Below are 27,985 nucleotides of genomic sequence, written 5' to 3'. Positions count from 1 at the left end.
GACACAATAGAGTTAAGGGGAATTTATTAGGCCTTCCTATGGCACAGTGTACATCAATGATGTATGATCAATGATCATATGATACACAAATTATAATTAGAAATTACATTTACAATATGTGGTCAGTGTGTATATAATCCTTTGAATCAAAGGTAAAATAAAGCCAATAATGCAGTAAAAACACATGAGCACCACAGTTTGGTGTTGCTCTAGGTTTCTTAAACCAGAAAAGTTAAAATTACCAAAAACGTATGAACATTGTTTCATGCTGGCAAAAGTTATCCTGTTAAGGGTTGTTCCCAAATAATAGCGTATATCTGGCTTTATTTTATCACACTGTCCTACAGAGTATTCTCAAACAGGTCATCACTGTAAAAAGAAACCACTTTTGGGCAACTTCTAAGCAAAAGCTGAGCTGCAGTCATACCTGCCATATCCAAAACTTAAAAATAAAACAAAAAAAAAACTTCAGTTATCAAAGCAGACTTGCTGTAGGGCCCCAGAGTACACATGGTTCATATGAACAGGTAACGTAAAACAGTCACCAAATGTTACTGTATAGAGCACAACAAACATTAAACATAGCTATAACAAAACATATCCTCAATGAAAAAAAAACAATTGCATTTAAAGTAAAGAGTTTTCCATTCACAGTTGGATTCTCCCGAGTTGCTGGGGGTGACACAAGCGCTCTACCAGTGCAAGTGCGTACATGAGGAGTTAAAAAAAAGTGCTTTGTTCATAAACAAGTGACTGGCTATGTTACAGAAAATGTACAACTTTTACAGAAATTATATGAAATCAACCATAAAAATACAAAAAAGAAAATTTCCAAACATGATTGTAATTTTCTTGACTTGCTGAGATCTTGCAAATGGGACACGTTGCATGACAGTATATGCCATATTTGACATTTAGAGTGTATTTCTTCATTATAAGTGCATCCTTTAAGTACACTCAACTGGTTTTCTGTAGCAAGAAAATATATATTGATTATTTTTTTTATAAAAGATAAAGTAAAAAAACAGCATATTTTTAATCTAACTCAGAGCAAAATTGTCATTTTGGGGACTTTGGTAAACAAAATGTTTTGCTTAGGCATTTGTATGTACAGCATATGCAGATTTTTTTTCACGTTACAGCAAATGTGTATTGAAACAGCCTAAACGGTTATCGGAGCCATACATTTATTTACTGTGCATGGGCCACGGAACCACCATAACAGAACCATAAGCTGCCAGCTGGATACTTCAATTTTATTCAAAGTGATACACATGATCTGTATTGCACACAGCCATGGGTGTCCTCTATTCCACAGGATATATGCATACTGTAGTTTTGTTGTTATCTTCAACAACAGTATTATATTTTCTGCTGCACAAAGGTTTCAAGCTTTATGATAATCCGTGCGGTACATTCCATCACTCTCATTGCCACCTCAGATGTGAATCTGTCGTTGGGAATCTGTGGAAATGGCAGTAGATCAGGATAGCGAGTTCTCAGGCTGTCCACACCATATCCTTCCAGTATCTGAACATCATTTGAGAGGCCTGTTAATTGGGAGTTGTACTCTTCCACTTTTTGAGCCAGAGCAGTTGGTTTCACATCTTTGTCCGACTTTCCTCTTACTGCATAGTCAGCAGCTATCAGTGCAAGCTTTGTGGCTAGGTAGCATTTAAAACAAACCCACTCATTGGCATTTTTATGGAGATCATTCCGAGCAGCAGAGTAGTTTGCTCTCGCTTGCCTCAGCCATCTGCGGGCTTCCACTGGGTTTCCAACTGTCTTAAATGTAGGGGGCACAAAGAAACGGTGAGAATGTGACGAACCTGCATAGCTTGTATAATGTTCCCTGAACTGTTGCCTTTCTGACTTGTGACTTGTTGCTTCTTGGTTCCACGATGAATAAAACCTTTGATATGAGAACTTCTCTGACTGGAAGCGAGATGATGATGTGGAGTAGGATCTCCTGGAAGCTCGGTCCGTATTTTGCTGATCAGTCAAAGTCTGTTTCTCCATCCTGTTAATCTCGTTCTGCAAGTGCTTGAAGACTTCAGTGGCAATGTCCAGATTCTCTGCATTTTTATCTGGATGCCACTTGAGATACAATCTGCGGATTATCTTCTTTCTCTCTGTCTCGGGAAGCTTCCAAGCTTGTTCAACTACTAAGGTCACTTCTTTCAGAATCTCAGGCAATGCATGAAGCTTGATCTTTTTTGGAGACTGTTTTTGAGGGGGGGGTCTGAGGTTTTCCTTACCAGGAAAAACAGGAGGGATCATTCGTGGACCAGAGGAACGACTGTTTGGGCTTGTAGGAGTTGATGGGGCACTGGTGTCTCGCGCATGGGTACTTTCATCTTGTCTTGAGAATTTGTACAAGTCAAGGGAACTGACTACTTTGTACTCACTGTAACCAATGTCAATCTGGAAGCATTTTCCAAGGAAATTTGTGTTTTCCTCCTCTTGTCTTTCTACTTCTTGAACAATGATGGCATATGTATATGTAGGTTGGTAGGATCCATATATGTCTCCACCCTCAGAGTCTACAAGGTAACCCACATACTCTCCTGGATAAAATACATTCATGGGATCCATCAGGAGAGTGTGATGTATCTCAGCTGGTATGGGGGTTCCAGGGAGGGGTAGCTCAAGTTTCGAAGGCTCTGTTGAGTCATACTTAACCCCAAGGTTGTCCAACTTTTCTGTGATTCTGTAGATGTCATTACAGCCCAGCATAGCAATCAAATAGGATGTGTCAGAAATCAAATTGTCTGTAGCAGACTTCAATGTCATTGCCAGCGCTAATAGAAAATTAATGTCTTTGCTGTCTGAATGCTGGATGTAGAGGTGAATCACAGCTGTCCCATATCTCTTGAGGAAGGCAAGTGTTTCGCTGCGACTGTGTTGGATGGGGCTACATCCTTTCACTCTTAATGTTGTCTGGAGTTTCTCAAAACAAGAAACTTTCAATCCTTCACAAAGTGCTTTGCAGAGACGTATGGCTTTTTCCTCATTCACAAGGTATGCATTGTCATTCTCATGTTTCATTATTCTAATCAGTCCTGTGATGAACTGCTCTGATGACAGCAACAGCTGAAGGCGACCTTGAAGTGAACAAAGCGCTCCAAACTGGCACATTCTTGGAGAGTCCTCATCAAGTTGCTCCTCAAGAATGCCACTCAACAGTCTAGGCCTTAGTTTCTGTGGAAGTAGCATGATCAGCTTTGTGTGAAAGGCATGATCTTTGCCCAGATAGCACTGGCTCATGTCCACAAGCATCTGAACTCCAACATTACCCTGAATTCTGCTCTTGTAGTGTGGGGCATCATCAAAGACCAAGCTACTGGATTTAGCTAATCTACCGTCATGACTAGGCATATAAAATATCAAATCTTTAAGAGTCTCAAGATCTTTGCGAATTTCCACTGGATCATTATGGAGGGACTTGAACAATCCTGAAACAACCCTTTTCACAGTTCTCATTTCATTTGGGTCAAGCTGCTTGCCCTCTGAACTTCTGTAAATTCGCCACAGCACTTCAACATACTGTTTGGTTGACACAACATCTTCTGTACCAAGAAGTTTGAACAGTTGATGAAAGGTACCAAGTTCTAGAGGCAATTTGTAAAGGTAGGGCTTGAAGTCCGATTCATTGTCCAAATTAATGACAACCTCTTCAGGTTTCAGCAACTTCCAGCCATCTTCAACCATGACAAAAGCCACCCCACGGAGCTGGTAACGGAAATCTCTTTTATCTGCATTGAGAAACTCGTAGGTGGACTTTAAAACTTTGTTCCTTGTTTTAACCATTTCATCATCCTGATTAGATATGTTGCAGATGTTCTTGCAGTTGCTTATGACTTTCTCCAAAGGTGGGTCCAAGTTGACACCTAACATGTTCAGCACTTGGTCAAGTTGTTCCTGTCCAGTGAGAGGGTTCCCCTCCTGGTCCTTGATGCTTGATGGTGTAGCTTTCTCAGGTAGAATTGGGCAAGATGTCCAAAGCAAGTGAATGATATCTGTTTGCTTAAATTTTGGATTTACTTGAGACCCGCTGAAGCGAATTAGAGGAAGTGTGCCACTCATCTCTTGGTACTGCGAATGAAGCTTGATGAGTTCTTCAGGGGCTCTCTCAGGACACAGGAATGGTATCATTGAGAGCTCTTTGAGAAAAGTACCCTGGAACAAGTCCGTCCTCTCTTTGAAAATGTGGTTCAAGAGAACATTGACAATGGTTTGCACTTTTTCTTTGGTCCAGCTCTCTGTTTGGGCTTTGATGCTGACCTCTTTTGTAAACTGTAGAACTTGCTGCAGTGACACTTCATGCTTGAGACCAATATTTCTCAGAAAGGTTATCCATGAGGTGAGCAACAATGTCCCATTCTTGGGTTTTGACACCTGCTCAACTTTCTTAAAAAAGTCACTTGGTATGAATGATTTTGCAGGTAGCATTACTTCAAACACCTTTACTGTCTCATCGTAGAAAAACTTGGTTGGCCTGAGTCTGTTTGAGTAGTCATAGATGAACAACAGTCCCTCCAATTTGTCATAGAGCTGATCCTTCATCTTGCATGATTCTTCTATTGACAAAAGTCTCTCCTTTAAGTAGATAATGTGTACAACTTTGGCATCATACGAAAAACTCTCAAACTTTGGCAGGAGATGTTGAAGGTAGATTTCTAAGTCATCAATTGGCATGCAGCCAAGGAAGGTGTACAGTTCTTTCAGCTGCGGATTGTCAGCAAGGAAAGCAAAGGAGGCTGTGTGAGCCCATTTATCTATGTCTGCAGTGGGAATGCTTTTTGCAAGGACATAGTTTGTCTCATAGGTTGCAATGCTGATGTATCTCCCACTAACTGATTTAAAACATGGGAGGAGTTTTAGGCTCTGTGCATCCTGTTTTGTGAGGTTAGCTAGGTTGCAGTTGAAATACAACAGAAGAGCCTCAAAGTCCTTGTCAGTCAGGTTTGCGGTTTTGAATGCAGATGTCTGGATCATGTATTCTACAGCCTTCAGAACACTTGATGGATTTTCAATGTTGGCTGTGTGTTGTGCCAGAAAAGGCATGATGGGATTATCTTTGACACAGATTTTGTTCACTGCAAGCTGAATGCACCCTGCTTTCATTAGGGTGTGAAAGACTTTGTCGTTTTGGCCATGTGGAAATATGGCTATGTTCATCAAACTCAGAGGTAAAAGCACATCATGCTCAGGGACAACTATTTTTTCTCTTGCCATGAATTTGATTCCAGGCAGCAAAGCCCAGTCTTTCAGAATGTCAAGCACTGTGTTGAAACAGGGTTTGATGTCCACCTGATCCTCCTTAACAGCAATATTCTCACCGATGAAGTTCCACACATTCTTCAGCCAAGATTCACTTGCAAAGGTGTCTCTCCACTTAACAGGAATCCTTGTTCGATACTCTCTTGGAAGAGCAGACCCAAGTAGGTCACCAAAGCAGCTAATGTCAAACATCTTTGCAGCTCCTGTCTTCAAAAGAATATTGCTGTACCTGATGTACAGTGTATTCATGAACATGTCTTTCCTTGATGAGATTAGTTCATGATGTGTTGTCAGGAACTTTGGTCTCTTTGAATCAAACACCTGAAGCATAGTGTCCATTGTTATCAACAGAGGCAAACCCTCAATTGTGACTTCATCTACTTCTATATCTTTGAAGCAGTAGTCAACTAGAAGCTTCAAGTTATGAACTAGCTTGTAGTTTGACTGTTGGAGACGACAGGGGAGTTTTCCAACATGGCAAGATGTGTCTGGTGATGAGAAAGTGTGAAGAAAGTTGCGGACATCCTCTGGTGTCACATAACTGACTGTTATCCCTGCATCTTTCAAACAGAAGTAGAGATTTGCTGTCTCATCGCAGCTGTGAACCAGGTTGAAACCAATATCCAGAAGCAAGGTTTTTAGCCTGTAGACATTTTCAGCCACAGACTTCCTTGAGGTGATGTTGTACTCTGTATTTTTCAAGTGCTGAAGTTCATCTTGAAGCAGATTATCAAAAAAGGCTCTGCCTTTGTTTGCAGTGGATGTATTCACCCATGAAATGTAAATGACAGAGTGCATGTCAGAGTTGTCCATGTGCGCTGCTCTGACTACAGGTAGCAGACGCTTCATGTCAGCATGAATACAGTTGTACACTGCTTTAATCAGGCGGTACCAATCTGGCTGTATATCAAGTCGGTTGACAGGGAAGAAGAACAGATATTTCCGCAATGTATCTTTAACAACATGAAGCGGTGTTCCTTGTAGTACAGTCATGGTGGGATCAGGACCTGGAAAGTATCTACGCTTAAGCTGAATCAGCAGTTCCACACAGGCAGGGGCTATCAGTGATGTCATCAAATTGTTATTCCAGTCACTCCTTACCCCTACTCCATTGTCATCTCTCCATAGGTTTCTTCTAGCAGAGTCTAGGGCAAAATGCCCATTGACATGAAAAGGTAAACCAGTCTCCAGTGAAAGGGGCAGAAAGCAGAAGGCTCTGTGGGGTTTTTTGTAGTTGTGGCTTACACATGCAGCTACCCCTCCACGTGGGAATAGAGTTATGTCTTCATTTTTGTGAGCTGAGATTACACTTTTTGAGACATTTTCAATGTTAGGGAAGCCAGATCGGTTGCAGATCATCCATGTGGTCAAATTTCCATCATTGTCCTCTATGTCCATTGTGTAGGTTATCTGTTGGACTGGGATAGCAGTGAGCTGCTTCTTTTTTGTCACACTATCAATGACAGAGGCATGAAACTGTTTGCGTTTTAGCCGATCACCATCTGTTATTTTGGCTGTCACAGAATAGAGGACTTTCAGTTCTCCAGATGCATTATCAATTTCACAGATTGATATTTTCTCCATGTGGTTGAGGAACATCAGAAGCTCTGCACCGTCAGTTTTTAGCTTATCCAGAAGGTTCTGCACCATTCTGTCTGATGCAGGGACAGAACTGATCTCTGATGTCTTTGCCATCTCCTTAGAGCGGATGGGGAATCTGAACATTGTGCTGCGTTCTAACTTAAATTGGACTCCCAAGTAAAGACTCAGAACATCTGAAAACTGAGATCTGAAGTCAGAGTCCAAGTCTCTAAACATTCTTCCAGGACTCACGGATGTCGCCCCAGGTGCATACTGTGCATGTGGATCAAAGATGCACAGAATGTCATTGTTTGAGATGAAGGACGGACAGTCGGTGATGTGATAGACAGAGTTGAATCCTATGCCGTATTGACCAGTTTTGCCTGGATTGGCCTCTTTCGTTCCTCTTCCGAGGTTCTGTATACCTCTGACATCATCCTCTGTGAAAGGCTGGTTGTTATATACACAGAGGGCAGGGCCTTGCATTGGGATCCATTTGTCATCAAATATTCTGTCTGTGGGGTGTATCCTTGGATCAAAAACAAAGTAAATTTCAGTGGCTTTGGCATCATCTGCATTTTGAAGCAGCTCTTTTAGCATTTCTTTTTCTGATGGATAAGCATTGAGAATGCTTTTAATTCTGCTTGTGAGTTTTTCTTTCTGTCCAAACTCGCTACCAAGTGTAGTGAAGCAGACATTCGAGGCATACCTCTCCAAGGCTTTGTGACGTTTTGGGACTGCTCCTAACTTTACAGCGACCTCTCTTGGAATATCCCCGTGACAGTATTTCACAGAAGAGTCTCTGACTTTTATCCAAGGGCAGTCATTGTAGCACAGTGATTTTGATTGCTGCAATGTCAGATTGGAGTCAGGTAACAGAATCCCACCATAATTCGCTTGGCAGTGTTCTGGGTTCTTGTCTCGTATCAAGCTCCATATTCCCTCACTAATAATTCTGCGACTCAACTGGAAGTTCTCCTCACTGAGTACCCTTCGCCCACATTCTTGCTTCACAGTTTCAAGAACTGTGGCGAAATCCTCGACTGTGAAGCTGGGCTGTACCCCAACATTTTCAAAGAGCTCACGACAGCTGTTTCTGTATTTGTTAGGGAGCTGATAAAGATGTGGAGCTGCATCAAAATTCAGGTGGAATGCAACTTTGGAGGGATTGACATATGTGTTCTCCACCAGGATGGAATTGAACTCTTTCAGTTCCTCAGTTATTTGTCCTTTTGCATTCTCATCCTGCAGCATTTCCTCATGAATAAACTTGTAACAGGCATTTGTTATGTTTTCCTGGTACAGTGTGACACCATCAAATGATTGAGACAGTTTCTTGAGTTGACTGATGACCAGTTCAACTGAGGGCTTCCTTATCAGACCAAGACAGTCTTTTACAGCCAATGACATTGCACCACAACCTTTGAAAGATGGAGAATTCTCATTCAGGATTGGCTTCATCAGACACACGGTTTCCTGATGTTCAGTTGTGAAGAGTTCTCTAGCAGAGAACATTGTTGTTGGGGAAAAGTTGTTCCCATGCCATGGTAGTGAGAAGCCTGCAGGTCTTGTCAGGAATGGAAGGAACTTAGTGTCATGTAGCTTTTCTAAGAGCTCAGCTGCTCCTGGATCACTCATCTTCAGTTTCTCATCGATGAGACTGAGTAGTATACTACTACGAAAGCATGCAGCTGTGTGATCATTTTCATTAAGATCAATAACAGATTGAGCCCGTTCAATCAGGTCCTCCCATGAAAGATCATCTTTGACCATGCCTAACTGCACTAGCTTCACTAAACACACAGGGTTTAGGTAGTCTTTTGAAGTCCCTTCAGGAAATCTTCCATCATCAGTGTTGTAGAGTTTAGCAACTCTTCCCTCTGGGTGAATAAGTCTGGAAGGTAAAACCAGTTCCTTGGTAGGGCCAGAGCATGGGATGCAAGGAGTAACCCTAAGGATTGATGCAAAATCTTCAAGTTTCTCATTCAAGACATAATGCATCAGGGGATCTCGAAGCTCTTTGTCGATTTCCTGGATGTGCGGGAAAAAGACGTCTGAAAAGAACTGCTTCTCTGTCAGGGTGTTTTCCATCAACTTCCCTTTACATCCAGCATCATCAAATCCCTCCTTCACCCAGTCAGGCAGCTCAACAGCACAGAGGTTTTGTGAGCCACTCTTCTTGAGGTATTTCAAAAATATCTTGAAAGCAGCAGGACCAATGTCTGGCCTACAGAGTAAGGCATCATCAAGAAATCTGACGTATTTGATTGACACCCAGGTTTTTCCGTCTGAGAAAACCTTTGCATGCTCACTGTCACCTCCTTTAGCTATTTCTTGGTAGACACCCTGGCTGACCAGTGTGAAGTCATCATGCACCTGACTTGGATCTGGCCATGCTGCATAATAGCTGTAGTCGAGCAGTTCTCCACTTTCAGCCATTGAACGTAGCATTGTGAGTGCTGCTAAATAGGCCTGGACAATGACATGTCTCATGAACACAGAATTCCACTGTCCTTTGGTGTCAGTCTTCCAGATCTCTTTGCGGTTGGAAGTAACAGCAAAGCAGCCGTTAATGTGGACCGGTAGGCCTGTTTTGATTCTGAGAGGCAAGTAACAAAACACCTCCCCGATTGGTGTGGTATTTGTCTTGACTGTCCATTTGCGATTCTCTTCTTCTGAGAGCAGAACAGCCACTCCTCCACAAGGCACTAGTCCAAGTCTTTTTCCAATATCACTGAGGGAAAACTTGAGTGCCTCAGTTGCATCCATGCATGAGCACATGAGCCAGTTGGTGACTTCGACTGCCTTTGGGGGCATTTCATCTGTGAGTCTTCTTGTCTGAATACCTTTAGCAGCCATCTCAAAGTACTGGTTAGGATCCTCTTCTGAGCCTCTGAACAGTGGTGAATGGAGATCAACCATGCGTTTGAACACGTTATGAAACTCCTCCACCAAAACGCGTATGATGCAGCCAGACTTGGGAACATCAGCAGGTACTCTGTTGGTGCTTGCTACTTTTTTCATAACCTTTGCTGCAGATTTTAGGATACTCAGAGGTCCGTATGAGGATTTGGATGACCACACACTTTTGTTGATGGTGACGACATCTTGTGCTCCAGCTGGATTTGGTTCCTCATATTTCAGGTATTTTAAGACCATACTTCCAACATGCTGAGTAAACAAAATGAACCGATGGCCACATATGCTGAACTCATCAACCAAGGAATATATGTCTGTGGTGTTGTAGTACAAACTACTGATTTCACTTACTGAGGCTTCCTGCTCTGTTCTGAATGGTAGTCTGAACAGTGTACCATTGTACTTGTATGGGGAGTCCTGAGCTAGAGGAAGCTGGCAATTGAAGACATTAATGAAAGGTTTAAACTGGTTGGGGAATTTTCTCAGCCTTTTTTGTTGTTTGCTCCAGTTGATTTTGATCCCTGGATTAGACCTGTCTCTGATGTGTTTGCTGATGTGATTGATGTTTGGATCAAACATGATCATGAACTCTCTGCTCATAATGATGGGGATATCAGTGATGTGATAAACTGAGTTGAAGCCCAAGCCAAACTTGCCAACCTTATCTGCTTCACACCTCTTCACTGAACCACCTAACCTTGTGATGTTTAGAAAGTCAGTGTCTGAGAATACAGAGCTGTTGAAAGACCACAAGGAGGGTCCGTGGCAAACAATCATGCCAGGATCAAGGAGATTCTCTCGAATGTCAGTGTTTTTTCTCATGTCAATGAGGAAACTGCACTCTGTTGCACTTGCATCATCAGCATTCTGGAGGAGCTCTTTAAAAATGTCTGCCACAGATGGATATTCCTCCAAGATGTTCTTTATTCTCACTGTTAGAGGTTCTCGTTGGCCTGATTGTTCAAAGCCAAGGTTCTCTGGGTTTATCAACCTTGTGCTCAAACATGGCACCTTCAGCCACTCTGCGGTTTTCATGGGGATGTCATCATGGACTAATATAATGGGCTCTGATGCATCTTCAAGTAAGTCATTCAAATCGTCAACCTTGATGTCACAGTAGGTGCATTCATGTATGGGCTTCATCCCTAATTTGCTTGGATCCTTGTAAAAAAGAATCGGCACATGCATGTTCGTATCTACAGGTATCTGATTGTTGTACAGCCATCTCAGGATGTTGACTAAAAGTAGGATATCATGTTTGCTTTCGTCCTTGGTAATCTCTCTCTCACATCTTTGTCGGATGGTGCTGATGACTTCAAACACATGTCTTGACTCAACCTCTTCAACTGAACCACAAAACTTGAACAGCTTATGAAACTTTCTAATTGTCTTTGGCAGGGAGTACAGGTAAGGCTGCAAGTCTAGATCAGGGAGGGGCTTTAGGACCGTCTGGCCAGGTGATGAGAATGTCTTCCCCGTCCACACCCAATCAAAAGGCAGTGATTTCATTGCTTCTCTAGCATCCTCAAGATGAGCCTGCATGAAACCATATATCTCAAACAAGATCTGCTGGAATTGATACCAATCCTCTGTGGTGAATGCTTGAGATTTATGCCAGTCATTCACTGCTTTTAGGTGCTGTAATACTTGATCCACCTGTGGCTCTACATTTAGTTTCAGTGCCTTCTTCATACCTGCAGATGTGTGTTCAACTACTGCTACTGAAGATCCCACAAGCACTGCATGGGATATGTCACACATCTCTGACAAAGAGCAGATATTGAGAGTATCTCCAACCCAAGCAAGGGATTTCGGGTAAGTTAGAGGTCGTTCTTTGCAGACAGGTACCCATTTCAGTTTTAGCAATGCTGTCTGGGCATCAGCTGATTTTACCAACTTGGTTTGTCTGTTAAGTATTTGCAGGAGGGTTTTCGCCTTTTTGATTATGAAGTCCCACTCAGGCTCCTTGCAGCTTTGTAACTCCTCTATCTTCTTTGCCACTTTGAGTACATCTTTTTCACTGAGCTGTACTTCATTTCTTAGTCCCAGTTGTCTGAGTGAGTGAAGAATATCAGGGGAAGATGTGAATATACTTGTGGGAAACCTGGTTTTCTCTTCCATGTAGAACAGATTCTGTAGAATCTCCAGCTCAGGATCAAAAATATCTGAGGCTTTGACTGACTTTCCACAAGGCAACTGAATAAATTTAAGAGCAGAAAGCCATCCAATCACAGATGAGTTTTCATTTTTTAGAAACGCCAGATGTTTAAGTGCCCAAAGCATGACATGGGTTATCTCATCTGTTGTGTAGAAACCCCTCTCAATATCCTGAATAATAATCTTCAAACATTCTGTTGTTTTCACTTGTTCTACATTCAGCATCTTGATGAGGCGGATTGATTCCTCGTCACAGCAACCCACAAGATTTATGGATAATTTCACATTTGGTGGATACTTGGCTCTGTGATGTAAAGCTCTAGCTCCTCTTAGAGATGTGAATGCCAAGGTACCTTCAGAGCAGGTCCCCACTTTCTCAAAGATGGAAAGCTCAAGCAGGGTATGCTTTTCCCTCTCTGTAATGTCAGATAGTCCTGCAAGAAAATTTCTGAGCGCAATCTTCTGTTTGACTGAGAAAGAAGAGACTTGGCTGGATAATCGTTGTGTTGGCAATCTATCCATAATTTGCATAAGCATACCAGGAGAGGAAGGATGGATGTAATTCTTTAGCAGAGGGTGCTGCAAACACGAATCCAGTTTTTTTATCACTACTCCTCCAAGCTTTTGCATGATGTCAAGAAGGTTTTCAGAAAGCGGCACCTCTTCCTCATCCACAAGAATAATGGGGGATGGAGTGTTGAGACGTAGAAGCTTAACTATGTCCATGCTTTCCTCAAGTGGCATAAGTGGGATCAAAGGCATGTCTTCAAAGGTACTTAGGTCATCAGCAAAATATATATAGAGATGCTTCCAAATCATCTTCAGCCAGGAAACTGTAGGATGTTTCAACTCTCTGTTTCCAGGTTCCCATTGGACAATGAAGTCTCTAGCTGGCCAGGCTGTTGATAGGATCTCCTTGATGAGTCGAGCTGATCGTTCAGGGTTCAGCATTTGTAGCTGAGTGCAGGGTCTTCCTGTTTAAATAACAATGAAAAAATAAAATTTGCCTTAGTTATTTTTGAAGAAGTAAATGCTAACTATCAAAGCTGTCAAAGTTAGGTTTGTTGTTATTGCACGATGCAGCAATCTGAGGATGAAAGTTCAACTGTTAAAATTGTCCTCAGAATCCACTAAATCAGTTTCTAGATACATTAGAGAGCAACATGCTACAAGCAGATTAACCTTTGAATACATTTTGTTAAAAAAAACAACTAAATATGAATAATTAGTATAATCATACTCAAAATTCAAGACTTACAGCAATATTGCAGCACATATTGCTGATGTAAACACACTTGCAAAAACCATATTACACACACACACACACACACACACACACACACACACACACTTTGTTGAATTTATACTAAAATCCTGTCAATCTTGAACCCATTCTTATCATTTCAGTGTAGGTGAAACATTTCTCAAAGACCCACATACCTAGAAAAACACTGCAAGTCATAAAGTGCACTATGACCCACTACAGAAACCTGTGTAAATTAAGTCAGAATGATGAGTGTTTAGGACAGGATTTTTTAAGAAACTAAACATGTGAGTTGTTTATTTTACTTCTCATATCTGTGAGAGTTTCTGACTGCAGTTATCATGGTGCTCATTTACAGTCATGCATTAGTTTTGGTTAATAGTAAAAAGGTTCAATACTTGACACACTTTGAAATACCTACCTGAGCACCCCCAAAGGTATTGTTGCACTGCAATTTGAGTGACACATTTTAAGAGTTATGGAATTAATTTTCTTATGTATAGGGTTGGGTACCGAAACACCGACGTAAATGGTAGTAACGAGACCGAATAAGAACGAAAATTTCGGTTCCTCATTTCGGTGCCTGACTTTTTTTTTTTCAGAAGCATCGCTGCACGGGACGCTACGTTACCGTTAGCTAGTAGCTGGAATAAACACAATGGTTAAAATGCTGACAGCTTACGTTAAGCGGTGTAAAGTGTGACTGTATTTCCCTGTAGAGGATTCCAACACCGGGACATAACCATAGACAGTATATATAATGGACCAACAGATCCCGTTGCTCTGGACGGAGACCAGTGAAGGATATTAGAAGCACTTTTCCGGTGAGCACTGAGCGTTACTGCGCAGCCTCCAACTGAGAGAGACAACGTAGATAGGCTCGTTCGAGATGAACTGCGCCTCACCTGTAAAGTGGATGAGAGCAGGAGGGAGCAGCTGGGGGCGGTGACAAAAATCCGCTGTCAAGTCGGACAGTTTCCAGCCGATTCCAGCAGCCTTCAGGCTGAACAGGAAGTGACAGAAACATTGTGGTCCGATTCTGATTAAATAAAATGTTATCAGACCCATATATCAGCTCCTACACAGTCTCCAGTTGTTTTTATTATGACAGAGTAGCTGTCAAAATGCTCTACATGTGATCTGCTGCTGATTTACACAGTGGATGATCCGTACAGATTTAGTCTCTCTGACTTCTAAACGTAACTATCAGCCACACAACATGTGTTCTGTACAGAATAAGCCTTTAAATCAAACAAATAGCAGTAAAATCCCTCCAAATCAAAATAAATAAAAAGTTTATATAAAACGTCATCATGTTGAGTCGATTCTGAACCAATCAGCTGTTAGATCAGATGAGAGGCCGGCGTTTCCCAGCATGTCCAAAGCAACTGCACTGTGTGCGTCTCAAAACTGCGGCCGCCTTGATCTCGTGAGGTTATCGTTGCCCACATGTGCATGACGTCAGAGCAAGTCGGGATCAAGTTGTACATAAATCTAACTGGCATGCATTGGGCGGCGATCGCCGGTGATCGATTCTGCGCAGACCTGGCTCATATCGAACGAGCCTAATGTGACGTGAGCAACCTGTCTGAAAGTTGTAAGTCTTCTGGTAGCTGTGCCAAGAGAAATCTCAATCATTCCCAATCTTGCAGAGATGGAGAGCGTAAATATATGTAAGGAGATAACATGGACACAGGCTAATTATTGCTAACTAAAATGCTAGTTAACATTAGTAATTAAACTTAAACAGCTAATGTAAGTCGAAACTGCTTGCAAGCTTCTCCTGTACTATACGGTAATTCCTCTACTATGTGATAGTAAGTGGCGTGGTTATGACACAATCGTTAGCCTATTTTTACAAAAACGTCTGCTACGGAGCCATAACGTGAGGTACAAGGTAATTGAGCCTTTTATACATTGTTGTGTTTCTTTAGAAATAAACAACGGACAAATAGAGTCTTTAAACACTTCAGATGTAAAGTTATTCACTGTCAAAGTGACGTCAAAATGAATGGCAGTCAATGGGATGCTAACGGCGGGTGAGTGCTTGTTAGCATCAAAATGGCACCATAAGAGCTACGGGTTGTTGACAGACGCTTACCCCTTTGGACGTAACAGTCTGACTGCAGCTGCCGTTGTCGGAAAAACAACATACAGACGGTGCGTTCACTTGAAACTCGCCAGCCTTGTGGTGCATTTTAAGTTATTGTAAAATACCCTTTTCCCATCTGGTGCTTGTTTTTGTTGTTTACCAGCAATTTACTGGTGAAATAAGTCATTGTTATAAGTTATTGTTATATCATTATTAATCAATCATTTAATTTTGACGATATGGCCTTAGCAATAAACAAGCCGTTCTTTAATGTCGCCAACTGTCGTTTTGTGCTCCTTTTATATATTTTATATAATAATTTAATTTACATAATAAATATATTATATATATTTTGGTTTAGGCACCGGTTCAGGCACCGTTTAGGCACTGGCACCGTTTTAAAAGTATTGATTTAGCACTGGTATCGGAAAAAACCCAAACGATACCCAACCCTACTTATGTATATTTAAAAAAATGTTGAGGTCATAGTCAGTAAAACACAGGTGTTACTAATAACATTAATTATGTCTTTCAGCATCAGCATTTAATGCTGAATTGTTTCAGCCTGTCTCAACCTAATGCACAGTTGTTGCGGAGAGTAAGAGAGTGAGACATGGGTGGAAAGGGGGAGGTTAAGGGGATGTCAGGGGATTTGTAGCAATTCTACACTTCTTAAAAAAAGTTATAAAATAAAAATGAATAGGAGTCCACATTGCTCTAGTTAAATGTTGGATTAGAATATTCTCTGTGCCTTTCATTTTGGGTTTAAAGTACAAATTTGTTACTCAGCATAGTTCTGGTCTGTGTGCTCACTGCCATACTCAACCAAGATTATAATAAGAAGGCAGTGATCTGATCTCGTGGGTTGAGTGGAATGTGTAGCACAAAAAACAATTCTTCCATGAATCAGCATGCTCACTCTCTCTTTCCCTTTCTGTCCGAGCATTACTACAACATGGCCGAACTCACATAACACAAAAAGTTATCACAGGGATATTTTATACTACTATAACTATAAATCATACTTCGCACAAGGCTTTAAGCTGCCCCTAAAAATCTGTGAATTTATTCAGCTTTACTGTCAGATCCTATTGTTAAGATTACAAATAAATTGGTCAAATATTTTACAGTATAAAGGTCACCGGTCACTGTTTTGGACCAAGGTTATTTATACATACATGTATTTATGTGGAAGAGATTACAAGTAAATTAAATATGTTACATTACCTCTGCTTTTGGCTGCTTTCTTCAAACTGTCCATTACTGAAGGTCTAATGCTCTCCAATATGAACCGACCCTCAAGTCCTGGATACAGAGACCTTAGAACAAAGCAAAAGGAAGAAAAGGTTAGACATTTTTACGAACCCAATTCTATGTGTACATGTGTTTTAAAACTTTTAATATTGAAAACTTTCCATATACAATGATTGATGCTTTCATTGATCTAGTCATTGAAGACCAAATAAACCAATAGGATAAAATAACAATGAAAATATAGCTGAGCAGAAATAATACATCTGGATGAAGTTTGTTAAAAAGACAAACACATTCTTCTGAATACTGAAAATAAGATGCACTGAGGTCCAAATTTACTGTATGTGCATGAAAGGACAGTGAAATTTGCACTGCCATTCAATTTGTGTTTACAATTTGAATGCAATTGTCTGCTTTTAAAAGGCAGAAGCAAAGCCACTAGTTTAATCACAGCCACAACCCCTTAATAATTTAGCACAAATTTTCATCTGCCTTTCAGATGTAGATATGTTTTAACTTTAAAACTGATCTTTGCAAATTGCAGTAAACTTACTAAAGCCATGCACAATGATCCACACTTAGATCTACTATTGTATATGTATATAAATGCACTAATAACACATTGACTGTGACTTAAGATGGCAAACTGTCCACTTGATTTCAGGTCAAAACAAATACTATTTTGTATTGATTCCACCTATTGAAATGTTTTTTTTTAAGTCAAAAGTAAATGCACATTAAGGAGAGACTAAAGAATTAGGTAATTTAGACAAGAATTGCAAAACCTTGATAGTGAAAATACACTATTTCACTCTATCTCTACCTGGGGTATTCTTCAGATGCAATGTAAATGGAATCCTTTTCACTGACAGAAGATGAAAACGTTGTAAATGTCTCATCTTGCAGCGGCAGGAGCTCCAGTCCTATTAGGTCACTGTAATTGCCGTCACTAAGCACAAACTCCAACAGCAACAGCTTCTCCTGTGAGGGACCTTTGTGTTTGTACTTCCTGATCACCTGCCGCAACAAAGATGGAGTCACTTTCTTTACTTCAGTGGACTCAGTCATGTAGGCAGCCACAACAAAGTCCACTGCAGCAGGCACCTTTGCCACCTGTGTTCCTGAGCTTTGGAGGTAGTTGATCACAGTTTTTGAAATGTCCTCATCTGTGTCCAGCTCTGAGAACACAGCCTGGTCCACCCGGATCCAGCTTTCACTGAGTGAATAGATGACCTGATGCTGTAGCAAGTCATGAAACAGAGGCTGGAGGATGGCTTTCCAGCGGGACTTGACCTGCTTAGGATCTGGCCAGGCCCCATAGGTCCCTGTAGGGGACAATGGAAAGTCTTGGTCCTTTTTTGTCTGCACCCTTTTAATAAGCTCAGTGATGAGCGTGAAGTAAGCCCTCGGGATGACAGTGATTATAAGCAGCTCATTCCACAAGGCCGCTGGATCCCTCCACTGGTCCACTTCCCGCCACTTGATACTCCTACGGTTGTCTGTGAGACCGAAGAAGCCACTGACATGAACTGGAAGCCCTGTCTCACTCTCCTCCCCGGGGGGGAGAGGAAGGAAGCAAAAAGCTCGTCCTGAGAAGCCAGACGTGGCACCTTTTTCTTCTTTACTGATCAGAGTAAGAGGCAGAGCAATGCCAATGGTAGGCATGAACTTCAAATCATCTGCCAACGAGTCCAACTCAGCACACATTCCTCTGCCCCCAACTCCATTACAAACCAACCACGTCATCCTCTGAGTCTCTTTAGCCATTTCATCCTGAGTCTCTATGTTGACCTGGTAAGTGACGCACGTGATGGTAGAACTGGGAACACCGTTGCTGTAGCTGTCTATAGCCTGACCCAGTGTCTTTAGTGCGTTCGGTCTTTCTAACTTATCATCAGTATTCTCTGTTGCTGTAGCCTGAAACAACATGCGCTCTGTACCATCAGACTCACGCACATGCAAGGAGATCTTCTGAACACTCTTGAGGAAGAGGAGCACTGTGTCTGCATCTGCTTTGAAAGACTCAAAGAGCTCCAAAACCTTTTCTTTGTTGTAAATGTTGCCACTGAGCTGGGAGGGTTTCAGGCGGAGCGGGAAGCGGAACAATGTTCCAGGAAAGCTGCCATCCTTAATGTTTTTCTCAGAGCTCCCAAACATCCCAATGTATGGAGCAAACTGGTCATTCAGTTCTGTGATCTCCTTAATGTCTGTCTTCAAGTTCCAACACTGCCCAGACTCATGCACACCAAACAGGGTCTGATGAGGGTCCAGCATGGCAATCTGGTCTCCACTGAATATACTGGGAGCATCTAAACAGTAAGAAGAAAAAACACAAAAAATATAAATTCAAAATTGAATATGTTGTTAATTCTATAGTGTAATAAATATAACTTTAATTTATAACTGTGATGATTATCAATGTCATTTTTTTGGACAAAACAAGACATTGTTTTGTCCAAAAAAATGGACCTTGGACTCTTGGAAATTGTGATGGGCAGTTTTTTAATACTTTCTCACATTTTATAGACCAAACAATTAATTGAGAAAATAATCATTAGCTGCCTTTTAGCAATTTCCTCTGCTGTACAACTCAAATTAGCCATTTACACTGTGATCAGAAAGAGCGCGTTTGCAGGTCGCAAAATGCGAAGTGCACTGCACTGCCTTTTTGTTGAAGACGCCCAGACCAGTTGCATCTTTCTGTTATTCTTGCTAGGCAACCATTGAATCACCCGTCGTCAACCAACCGTTATTTTGCTATTAAGTTGAATGACGTTGGGCGTTTTTTCCGCTTGGAGTTGAAGTTTTTTTTATCTTGCCTTTAGGGCGCTACTACAAAAAAACGCGAGGGGCTCAACAATGCAAAAGCACGGGCAAAACGCTTCACTTTAATTTAAAACTAAACAAAAAGCCACCATAGGCTGCAAAAATGTGCTCTGTCTGATCTGGGCCTTACAATGCATCTTAATAGTAATTTTGCCAAACCGCCATAGCAAAAAATGTATAGGCATTAGGTAAACATTCAAAGAGTTATACAGAAGACATTTTGGCAGGAAAATTCTTAGTACAAGAATTTTCTTGTACTGCAAGCATTTGATAACAGAAATTATATTTAGCATTTTGAGACAGTCCTCACCTGTAATATGGTACACAGAATTGAAGCCAATCCCAAATCGTCCAACTTTCAAAGGATCCTCTCTCTTCCTGCTCCTCGCAATTTCCTGAATTCCATTCCAATCTTCCACAGTGAAAACAGCATCATTGTAGACATATAATGCCGTACCTGCAATACAATGAGTTAAAACCAGGTCAGCATAAACAAGTTTAGACAACCTAAAAATCAATATACAGTAAAGGTACAGTGTAAAATGTATTTTTTTAATAATCTGTAACAAATGTATTTGTCTTTCCCTCCGAGTAGAGGATCAGCTACAGAGAACCTACTTAATGATACTTGAGCAGGAGAGATTCTTGCCAACACAAGGGCTGTGTTAACTGTCACTACTAACCTTGATGCTGAGCCATGTCAGGTGACCACAGCGACTCCACTCCATACTCCGTCTCATCGTACATAAACTTGACTTCTGTGGCTCCAGCATCCTCTGCATTTTGAATCAACTCCTACAAAATATACACAAACAAATACATATTCATGAATGCAGGGTCTTTATTGTGGTTTTAAGAAATGTAATGTGCATTATGACATCAGCTTATTTGGTGGATGCTTTTATCCAGCCTTACAGTAAAATGAGCACATTATTAGAGTGGCTGTCCCCATTGAGACCTCATTCCTTTACCCTGGCAATGTTGCAACTATGTATGGTAATATGGCTGATGCCAGCAGATAAAGCCAAAATAAAACTGTGCCCTTTGTTTTTGTGCAAGCTTGACATATTTTCTCTCTCCAAATCCCATGACATCAATGTTATTGACTATAGCATTTGCCTGGGAGAAATCTCGACCACAGCCTGTTAACACAGCAACTAAAAACTATATTGTTTTTTCCTGTTTAGGGAATTACAGAAGGTCAACTTCCACAAGAATGATGCTAAATGTATTTAATGTCTGTGAAAAATGTGAAATAATAATGTAGCATGACACTTACTTTCAGAATCTGTCCACCTTCAGGGTACCTCCTCAGAATATCTTTCAGAAACTCGACTAGCGGTGGTGTAGTCTGTCCAAACCTCCCTGTAAAAGCCAAGCTGAGTAAGCCTCACTGTTGTAAGATTTGGTTATTTTGCAGAGATGTGGTGGTTTTAATACTACCTCCCCCTTTAAGGCCTCTTCCCTCCAGTGTGACAGATACTTCTGGGCTTCCAGCAGGCACCAAGGTCCCGATCTGCACTCTGTCATCCAGCTAGAAAGGTAGGATGCGGAAACAACACGTAATTTAACATACAACAAAAATGTGTTGAATTGAGGAAAACAAAATAATTTGAATGGTCTGGTCTGTTATATGGAGAAAATGTATCAACAAATTTGGCATTAACTCAACAAAATTACAATGTCAGTTAATCAAAGTAAATGTTTAGCAGAATGTAACTAACTGCCATGTACTGTGTCAAACTACCTCTGTCAATGCACTCACGAAACAGTTAGAAAGCCAACTGGAACTGACTGTCATTTTACTATTAACAGACTGATAGTTGTCCTCCCATCAGAATGAATGTATCATCAGTCTCACACCGAAGCACTAGTTAAATGTTTTGGGCTGCATTATTGCACACATTAGTGTGACAGACAATTTTTTCTGATGCATCTTTCCGAATCAATGCAGTAGGCGCCAGAATACTGCCAGGCCCCAATACTGCTGCTCCTGCCGTTTGAAGCTTTTCAAGGTGACACTGTGACCCACTGCACTCAGCAGTCTTTGCACATCAACATGCTGTCTGGCAAACTGAGCTCTGGATAAGCAAATCTCTCAGTCATCATCCTCATCATGATCACTGCACTGTGCAATAGTCATTAGTACAATTCAGGATGAAGGATTTTAAGTCTTTAATGACATATTAATATTTAATATGGGAAACAAGAGCTTATAAGCTAGATAGATAGGTAGATAAGCTGTATTCTTGTCTCAACATGTCAGACGTGTGAGAAAGAAATTGCTATTGGTGGAAACATACCCACACAAAACATACTCAGACTCAGAATCAGCAATAAAATTGAATATTTTAAATTATCTTATGTCTTGTGCATCCAACATTCATCTAGATAGAGAACAACAGAGTGCTTTGGTTGTACATTCCTCTCTCTCGAACAAAGATGGATATACAGTACTAGTGTAATGTATGGTAGTGTTTTACCTCATTTGGCTACTGGACTGAATGTTTTATTTCATTTCAGAGCACCCACAGACAGGCATTTACATGGAAGAATGCTTTTGAGCGTCCCAGAGAACAAGCTAAACTTGCCTTTCAGTTTCTCCTAAAAGGCATACTACCCCTCTGCTAAGTACAGTGTCTGGCACACTGCCTCCTCCATCAGACTGCTGCACATTTTAATTGCATCAGGCAGAACAGGCAACTTGAAATCTAAACTTATATCTGGAGGGAGCAATGGAAATCTTTTTCATCTTTCATCTTTTTCATCTTTCTAGGAAAAAGTTCACATTATATAATACTCACAGTCTTAAATATTCCTCTTGTTTAATTAAACTATCTGAATTGTTGCGCCTTGTGGTGTATGTGGTATTGGTGTATAGGTGTGGCTAGCTTGCAGCTAATTTCTGTGTATGAGATCAGTGGGGGCTGCAGAGCACTGACCACCACCTGGTGCTTTCCATCAGCTGAATCCCAAGACAGGGGATCAACTCCAGTTATGTTAGGCCATACACTAACAGACACAACCAAACTACCACACAAAAGCCACACAGTACATTTGTCTGCCACAATTAATCAAATTAACACTACTGACACATCTGTTTGATCCAAAAAAATATACTTTTATAGTAAGCAATTTATGACCTTAATTTATGAAAAACTGTATACAATTTATTTACATATGATTTTATAATGTATCTATGAAAATAGAATAAATCATTTTTAAATGTTGATAATTACTCTGGAGATGTATATTAACTTGTGAATTATTTTGTTTCTTATGCTAAGAAAGCAGTAAGCAAACTATTGCATTTTGTTCAATACACTGACAATGAGGTGCCTAGTCATGTTGTCCACAGTATGAGTCAGATCATTTGACTGCAGTCATCCGAGTTGATACTGTGTTCAGGACCACTGCATTACTCTGTAGGAATCTAACAGCCCGCAGTAAACATAAGATAGATGAATTGATATGACCATTACCACGCACAAACTAGTCATAAGATCAATGATCAACAATAGGGATTCAATAATTTGTTCACAGCAACATCAAATAAAACATGTGAGGGAAACTTGGTTCACAGCATCTCAATAATGAAGGCACTGTTAATGGTTTGGTCAGTATCACGTAATTTTGTCCTGCAGTTATGGCACTGTTGTCATTACAACAGATCTGTTTTCTGCTAACCTCAGTTAATCTTTTTATCTTTGTGTAATGCAATGTTAGTGGTAAAATGTTACAAAACCAAGGAACAGCAAGCAAACCAAATCGCCAAGACAAATACAAATAATGTGGTGTTTACAATACACAAACTGAACATGGGAAAAATTATGAACTTGTGTGAGTCCTACTCTAATTTCTTGCAACAAAGAATGACAACAATGTAAAAAAAATTACCCAACACTGACTGGAACAGGATCCTGACTTAACTACATACTTAATTATGGCCAATTTCAAAACCTAGATTTTTGTGTTTTGTCTTTGGTTTGGACAAAAAAGGCAATGTTACTTTTCAATGTTTTTATTTGATCTACTGTCATGCACTATTTTTGTGACTGAAAATAGTTTAGCAAAGCCTTCCAGTGCGTAACAAAACAATGAACATGCAACCCAAAAATGAAAAACATTAGCCTCACACACACAGTGTATAAACACAATGAACAGACATCTTTCCTAATTATCAACTAATAACCATTTTGAAAATTACCAATTGAACATTATGGTATGTTTTACTATATTTCCTCTGCTGTTATATGAAAAAAAGACATACCACTCTCCCATTGTGAGTCAGCCGTTGCTCTTTGACAGGCAGGTTTGTCTCCTCGTAGAGCAACTGTTTAACATCTTCAACAGATGTGAAGGGAGAGACCTCGTAGGATCTCAGGCCAATGTACTCATGACGAACTGTCACCCGTGGCAACCTAAAAATTAGATACACAAATTTTGTTTGAAGTTTGGATACATTTATGATACAATTGCGTGGGTGTGGGTAGAGCTTTGGAATTAGTAACGGTCCACTAGTAGGTAAAATCTTTATGAGAAACATGAAACATGAAAAACTTTGTTTTGAATTTTGTCTTCATTTGATAGAGACACAGACAGAAAACAGGGAGAAGTATGAAATGCAAGAGGGGATGTTGCAGTCATCTGGTTTAATGACAAGGCTACTATCAGATCAAATCAATATCAAAATTGATATAGAACAGTTGAATGAAACCCTTGGTTTTTTTCATTGTTTGGAGCACTCTGTTACGCATGCATTGACAAGACTGCATAGTCACTGTAGTTTAGCATAGAAAGGGAAGTCAAAGATCACATTTTAACTCAACTCGAGATGACACAAGAGTCATTATATTACAGTCATTATTGATCAAGGTTTAGGTTAGAAAGAAACATGAGAATAGAAAACCTCACCAGGTCCATCGGTAATGGTCCATTAGTGCCATTTGGACATCTGCTCTAGATTTTGATTTTGAGAACATTACCTTGTATACCTTCCCATACAGCCTGCAGCCTTACTGCACTGAAGTGCTGCAGGGTGAAGTAAAACCTTTAAAAATGTTGATTGATCCCCTACTCCAGAGTTGTGCTGTTTCCCATCAGTAGGCCTTCTACCTCTGTCATTTTGTTGCTGGTAAACTCAATGACCATTACTTTAGCTACCACCCACTCTAAAATGGTCCATGCTGTTTTTTAAGGGGTGTAACATGGGTATTTGACTTAAGCCTATGTAAGGCAAACGTTAGCCTGTCAACTCCTAATCAGCAATAAAGCAAAATATTCTTACTTATTCAGCAGCAGGACACTAAGTTAGACCCATGCAACCAAGTCCACAGTGGTGCATTCACTGGAGCTGGAGTGGGTGTGGCAGCCAGCACAGGATGTTTGAAAAGCAGCCCATACTAAACAATACTGTATATATATATGTACTGTAATACACATTAGTGACTTATGATATGAAAATAGATTTGTCAGTTCGAACAACCTGAATAGTGTGGAGGGCCTATCAGTTGCTAATATTCATCATGCTAGTAATGTTTCCAGGAATATTTTACAGTATATGTTAAACTCACCACGGGTCTGGACAGTTGGCCATCTCGTTGTTGTTATGTGTCCCAGCACATAAACATTCATTGGACTATCTTCTGCACTGAGCGGAGGAATACTCCACCCGGAAAACGGCTGTCGCAAAACAAGAATACCGTTATTTTCCTCAAAACACTTGCCTGTTCTGTATAACTGTGTGATAAATATATACCAACTCTCGTTTGGTGATGTATACGATACAAGAAGACACATGCATTCAATATGTTAATGTGACTGTGGTTAAGAGGCTTTCTTTTAACCGTGTATCGCCGGTGCCGGGTGATTTTTTTTAGCCTCTTTAGGGAGCGTTATCTCGTTATGCCAACAAAACCCACTCACTTGAATCTGTCCAGTGCGCGCCGTTCACAGTCCTCTCAAAAAGCTGATACATGTCACGACAGTCTGTGTTCCTGGAAACAATAACGACAACAATAGCAGGTGGCATGGTTATTTCCCCACCAACAACATATTGACTCCTTCAAAGGCGATGTTCTAATAATAATGAATTACACTGCGTGCGAGAGCAAAAAACTGTAGAAGCGAGATATTTCACTCCCGGTTACTTCCGTGTCGTCTTAAATTCAGTCAGGCACATTCAGCCTGGTCTCAAGTACCTCTTGTCTTTTCGCTGGGAGTCCCCAACGGTGTATTATGGAAACTACTCAATATATATTTTCTTTGAGAGGTTTATTTCGTATTGTATATGCATCTGCTACATCTGTAACACTAAAACAAACAAAACATTTTGTTTTACGCATGCGTAGAAGCTTATTTATCTTTATTCACAACGATTCATGTAAGTTATAACTGTTGCATAATCCTACTAACTATGTTTTAATACTGTATACACTAGTGTACACATTGTGCGAATTTATCTTTAATTCAGTTAAAGTCACACGTCTGCAGCATAGACTATTTAAAAGGTCTGCAGAGAATCGAAGAGCTTTTCACTCAGTCCTATTCTACGAGCCCAGTGTTCCGGAAGTAAAACTATTGATAAGTGAGATACTTTCAAGGCTTGGGTGGGCTTGAAACCATCTGTTTAAACAATGAGCATATGTGTTGAAAGGGTCGGTTAATTGATAGAATTGTAAACTGTATTACTTGTTTTTGGACCACTTTAGGGGAGAAGAACTCCACGCTGAAAAATAGTCCTACTGTCGAAATTAGACTACTGACAGTTGGTATGCTAACATGTAGGCTATGCAAATTGCCTAGTATTTAGGCCTACACATTCAGCAGACATGAAGCAATTTAGCATTCATTTGGAGGTGTCTTTAACTGCCTCCTTTCCAGTTTATTTTACTGTAAATAGGCTCATTCAAGAGAATGAACCTGCACACATGCTGTTATATAACATTACGGGTCAAAAGACACCGGTCAACTAAATCCTTGCTCTCCAGATGGCCCTGCAGGTTGTATGGCTGGGCTAAGTATGACAGTATTCACTTCTAAAACGTATTCCCACCAGTGACTGTTTGCACTGCATTACTTTGCCTGAGCGGCTTATCCCGCTGAATTCTGGGACTTGTAGTCAGGACACCAAAGTGATCAGTAGACTGTAAGAGACGCAAGCACACTGCAGTGACAGTCCAAGATGCGCATATCAACTTTGTAGACGAGAATCAGTGGCTGAGGTACGGGCCTATAGGCTATACGGCCCCATAAAGATGATCAGCCACATTTTGTTAAGGCCCAGGGTCTGTCAGATGAAAACATTTTAGGCTACCCTGTATAGATGGGCTAAGAAATTCCACTATCCATGTATTTCCATTTGGGTTGGTTTGGATGCTGCTGACTATCCAGAGGATGTTCTGACATTGACATCTAAAGCATATATCATTCAATATCTCTCTAATGTTTTGAAAACATCGTTTTGTGTGGTACGATGCTTTTTGACAAAACCAACAGGATTAGCCTATACGTAGAACCGTGACATCATCACCTCAAAGTCACAGCACCTTAAAATAAATCTAAATGGCATCATGGGTTTCCCGAAGACATGCACTCAATCTACTGAACACCGTCCTTGGCAGAAAACACTAGAACAGTCCTATAGCCTACTGTGCAGAACACAGTACAATAAGTCAGAACTGATATGCAAAAATAGCCTACCTCAAACTTACCAGAGTAGGGTAATACGATTTCAGCCGCCGAAGTAGTGATTTTCTCTCAAGTTTCATTTATTTCCAATTCAGAAAAGTATTCATTGTTTTGTAACTAAAATATCCTTATTGCTAAAGCACATTTCCTCGTGCCCTAACACCCCATAGCTTACATTCTAATGCCGCATTGGAGAGAGAGAGAGAGAGAGAGAGAGGGTGGGGGGGGGGATACTTATTAGGAAAGCAGCAGGCTGGCAGCAGCTTCAGTGCAGCATCTCTGTCCTGTCCTCTGCATCGCAGTGAAGTTCCTTTAAATGACCGCATACATAGCACGGTACCCGACTCAAACACTTAAGAGATGTTGGTTTGAATGGAATACGTTTTAAGATTTAACATCTAATAGTCGTAAACACCTCTGGACAGTTTCATACTGCAGGTTTTAACCATAACGCACAGGTCTCTTAAAGCGACAGCTGCGATGTAAAGCTCCGATGGGACACACCACACCAGCAAATATGGGATGGGTCACGGGTGAATAGAATAGAATAGAATAGTCTACTTGCAACGTTACATTATTTATAGTTGTAGAGTATGCAAAAATATGATTTTAATAGCCTACTTTAGAATAGTGTAGAATCATAGACTATACAGTCCATGTAGGCTATGGAATAGAATCATACAGTCCATGAGTAGAATACAATAGAATAGAATCAGACTGTGCACTCTATGGCTCTGTCCGAAATAACTCTTATTTACTTATTCACTACCAGGCACTATATGGCAGATTAGTTGACACACTCAGAGTTCGGACACTCAAATTAAATAGCGGACAGTATATAGTGCACTATATAGTAAATAGGGAGTGATTTCAGCCTTAGAATAGAATAGAGTCATAGACTGCAGTCTATGAATTTAAGT

General features: G+C 40.6%; 1 protein-coding gene across 3 annotated transcripts; it reads right to left on the bottom strand.

The window, feature by feature from the left end:
• Nucleotides 1-7: 7 nt before the first annotated feature.
• sacs (sacsin molecular chaperone) lies at nucleotides 8-27,236 on the bottom strand. 3 transcript variants are annotated; one of them, XM_036004174.1, is made up of 12 exons: nucleotides 27,089-27,236; nucleotides 25,302-25,372; nucleotides 24,950-25,058; nucleotides 23,647-23,797; nucleotides 20,820-20,910; nucleotides 20,656-20,741; nucleotides 20,060-20,171; nucleotides 19,687-19,833; nucleotides 17,374-18,859; nucleotides 16,524-16,615; nucleotides 13,626-13,652; nucleotides 8-12,914 (listed from the first exon to the last, which is right to left on the bottom strand). In XM_036004174.1, exons 3-12 carry the CDS (start codon nucleotides 24,970-24,972, stop codon nucleotides 1,363-1,365), a joined length of 13,767 nt encoding a protein of 4,588 aa, XP_035860067.1. In that variant the 5' UTR covers nucleotides 24,973-25,058; nucleotides 25,302-25,372; nucleotides 27,089-27,236; the 3' UTR covers nucleotides 8-1,362. The 3 variants fall into 3 exon arrangements, with proteins under 3 accessions (XP_035860067.1, XP_035860066.1, XP_031146598.1); XM_036004173.1 differs by lacking the exon at nucleotides 27,089-27,236 and having other exon boundaries at nucleotides 25,302-25,525; XM_031290738.2 differs by lacking the exons at nucleotides 13,626-13,652; nucleotides 27,089-27,236 and having other exon boundaries at nucleotides 25,302-25,525.
• Between the last annotated feature and the right edge of the window lie 749 nt (nucleotides 27,237-27,985).

This window comes from Sander lucioperca, chromosome 8 (assembly GCF_008315115.2).
Source record: "Sander lucioperca isolate FBNREF2018 chromosome 8, SLUC_FBN_1.2, whole genome shotgun sequence".
Lineage (NCBI taxonomy): Eukaryota > Metazoa > Chordata > Actinopteri > Perciformes > Percidae > Sander > Sander lucioperca.
The sequence above is the reverse complement of the archived record's forward strand: the minus strand, read 5'-3'. Positions and strand labels throughout refer to the sequence as shown.

Bases quoted from the DNA above. Each gene is read 5' to 3' on its own strand.
- sacs (XM_036004174.1), bottom strand. From the start codon at position 24,972: ATGGCCAACTGTCCAGACCCGTG. The intron at 18,860-19,686 runs GTGAGGACTGTC...CTTACTGTTTAG, and splicing joins TTCTGTGTACCATATTACAG to ATGCTCCCAGTATATTCAGT. The intron at 12,915-13,625 runs GTAGGTATTTCA...TTATTTAAACAG, and splicing joins ATACCTTTGGGGGTGCTCAG to GAAGACCCTGCACTCAGCTA.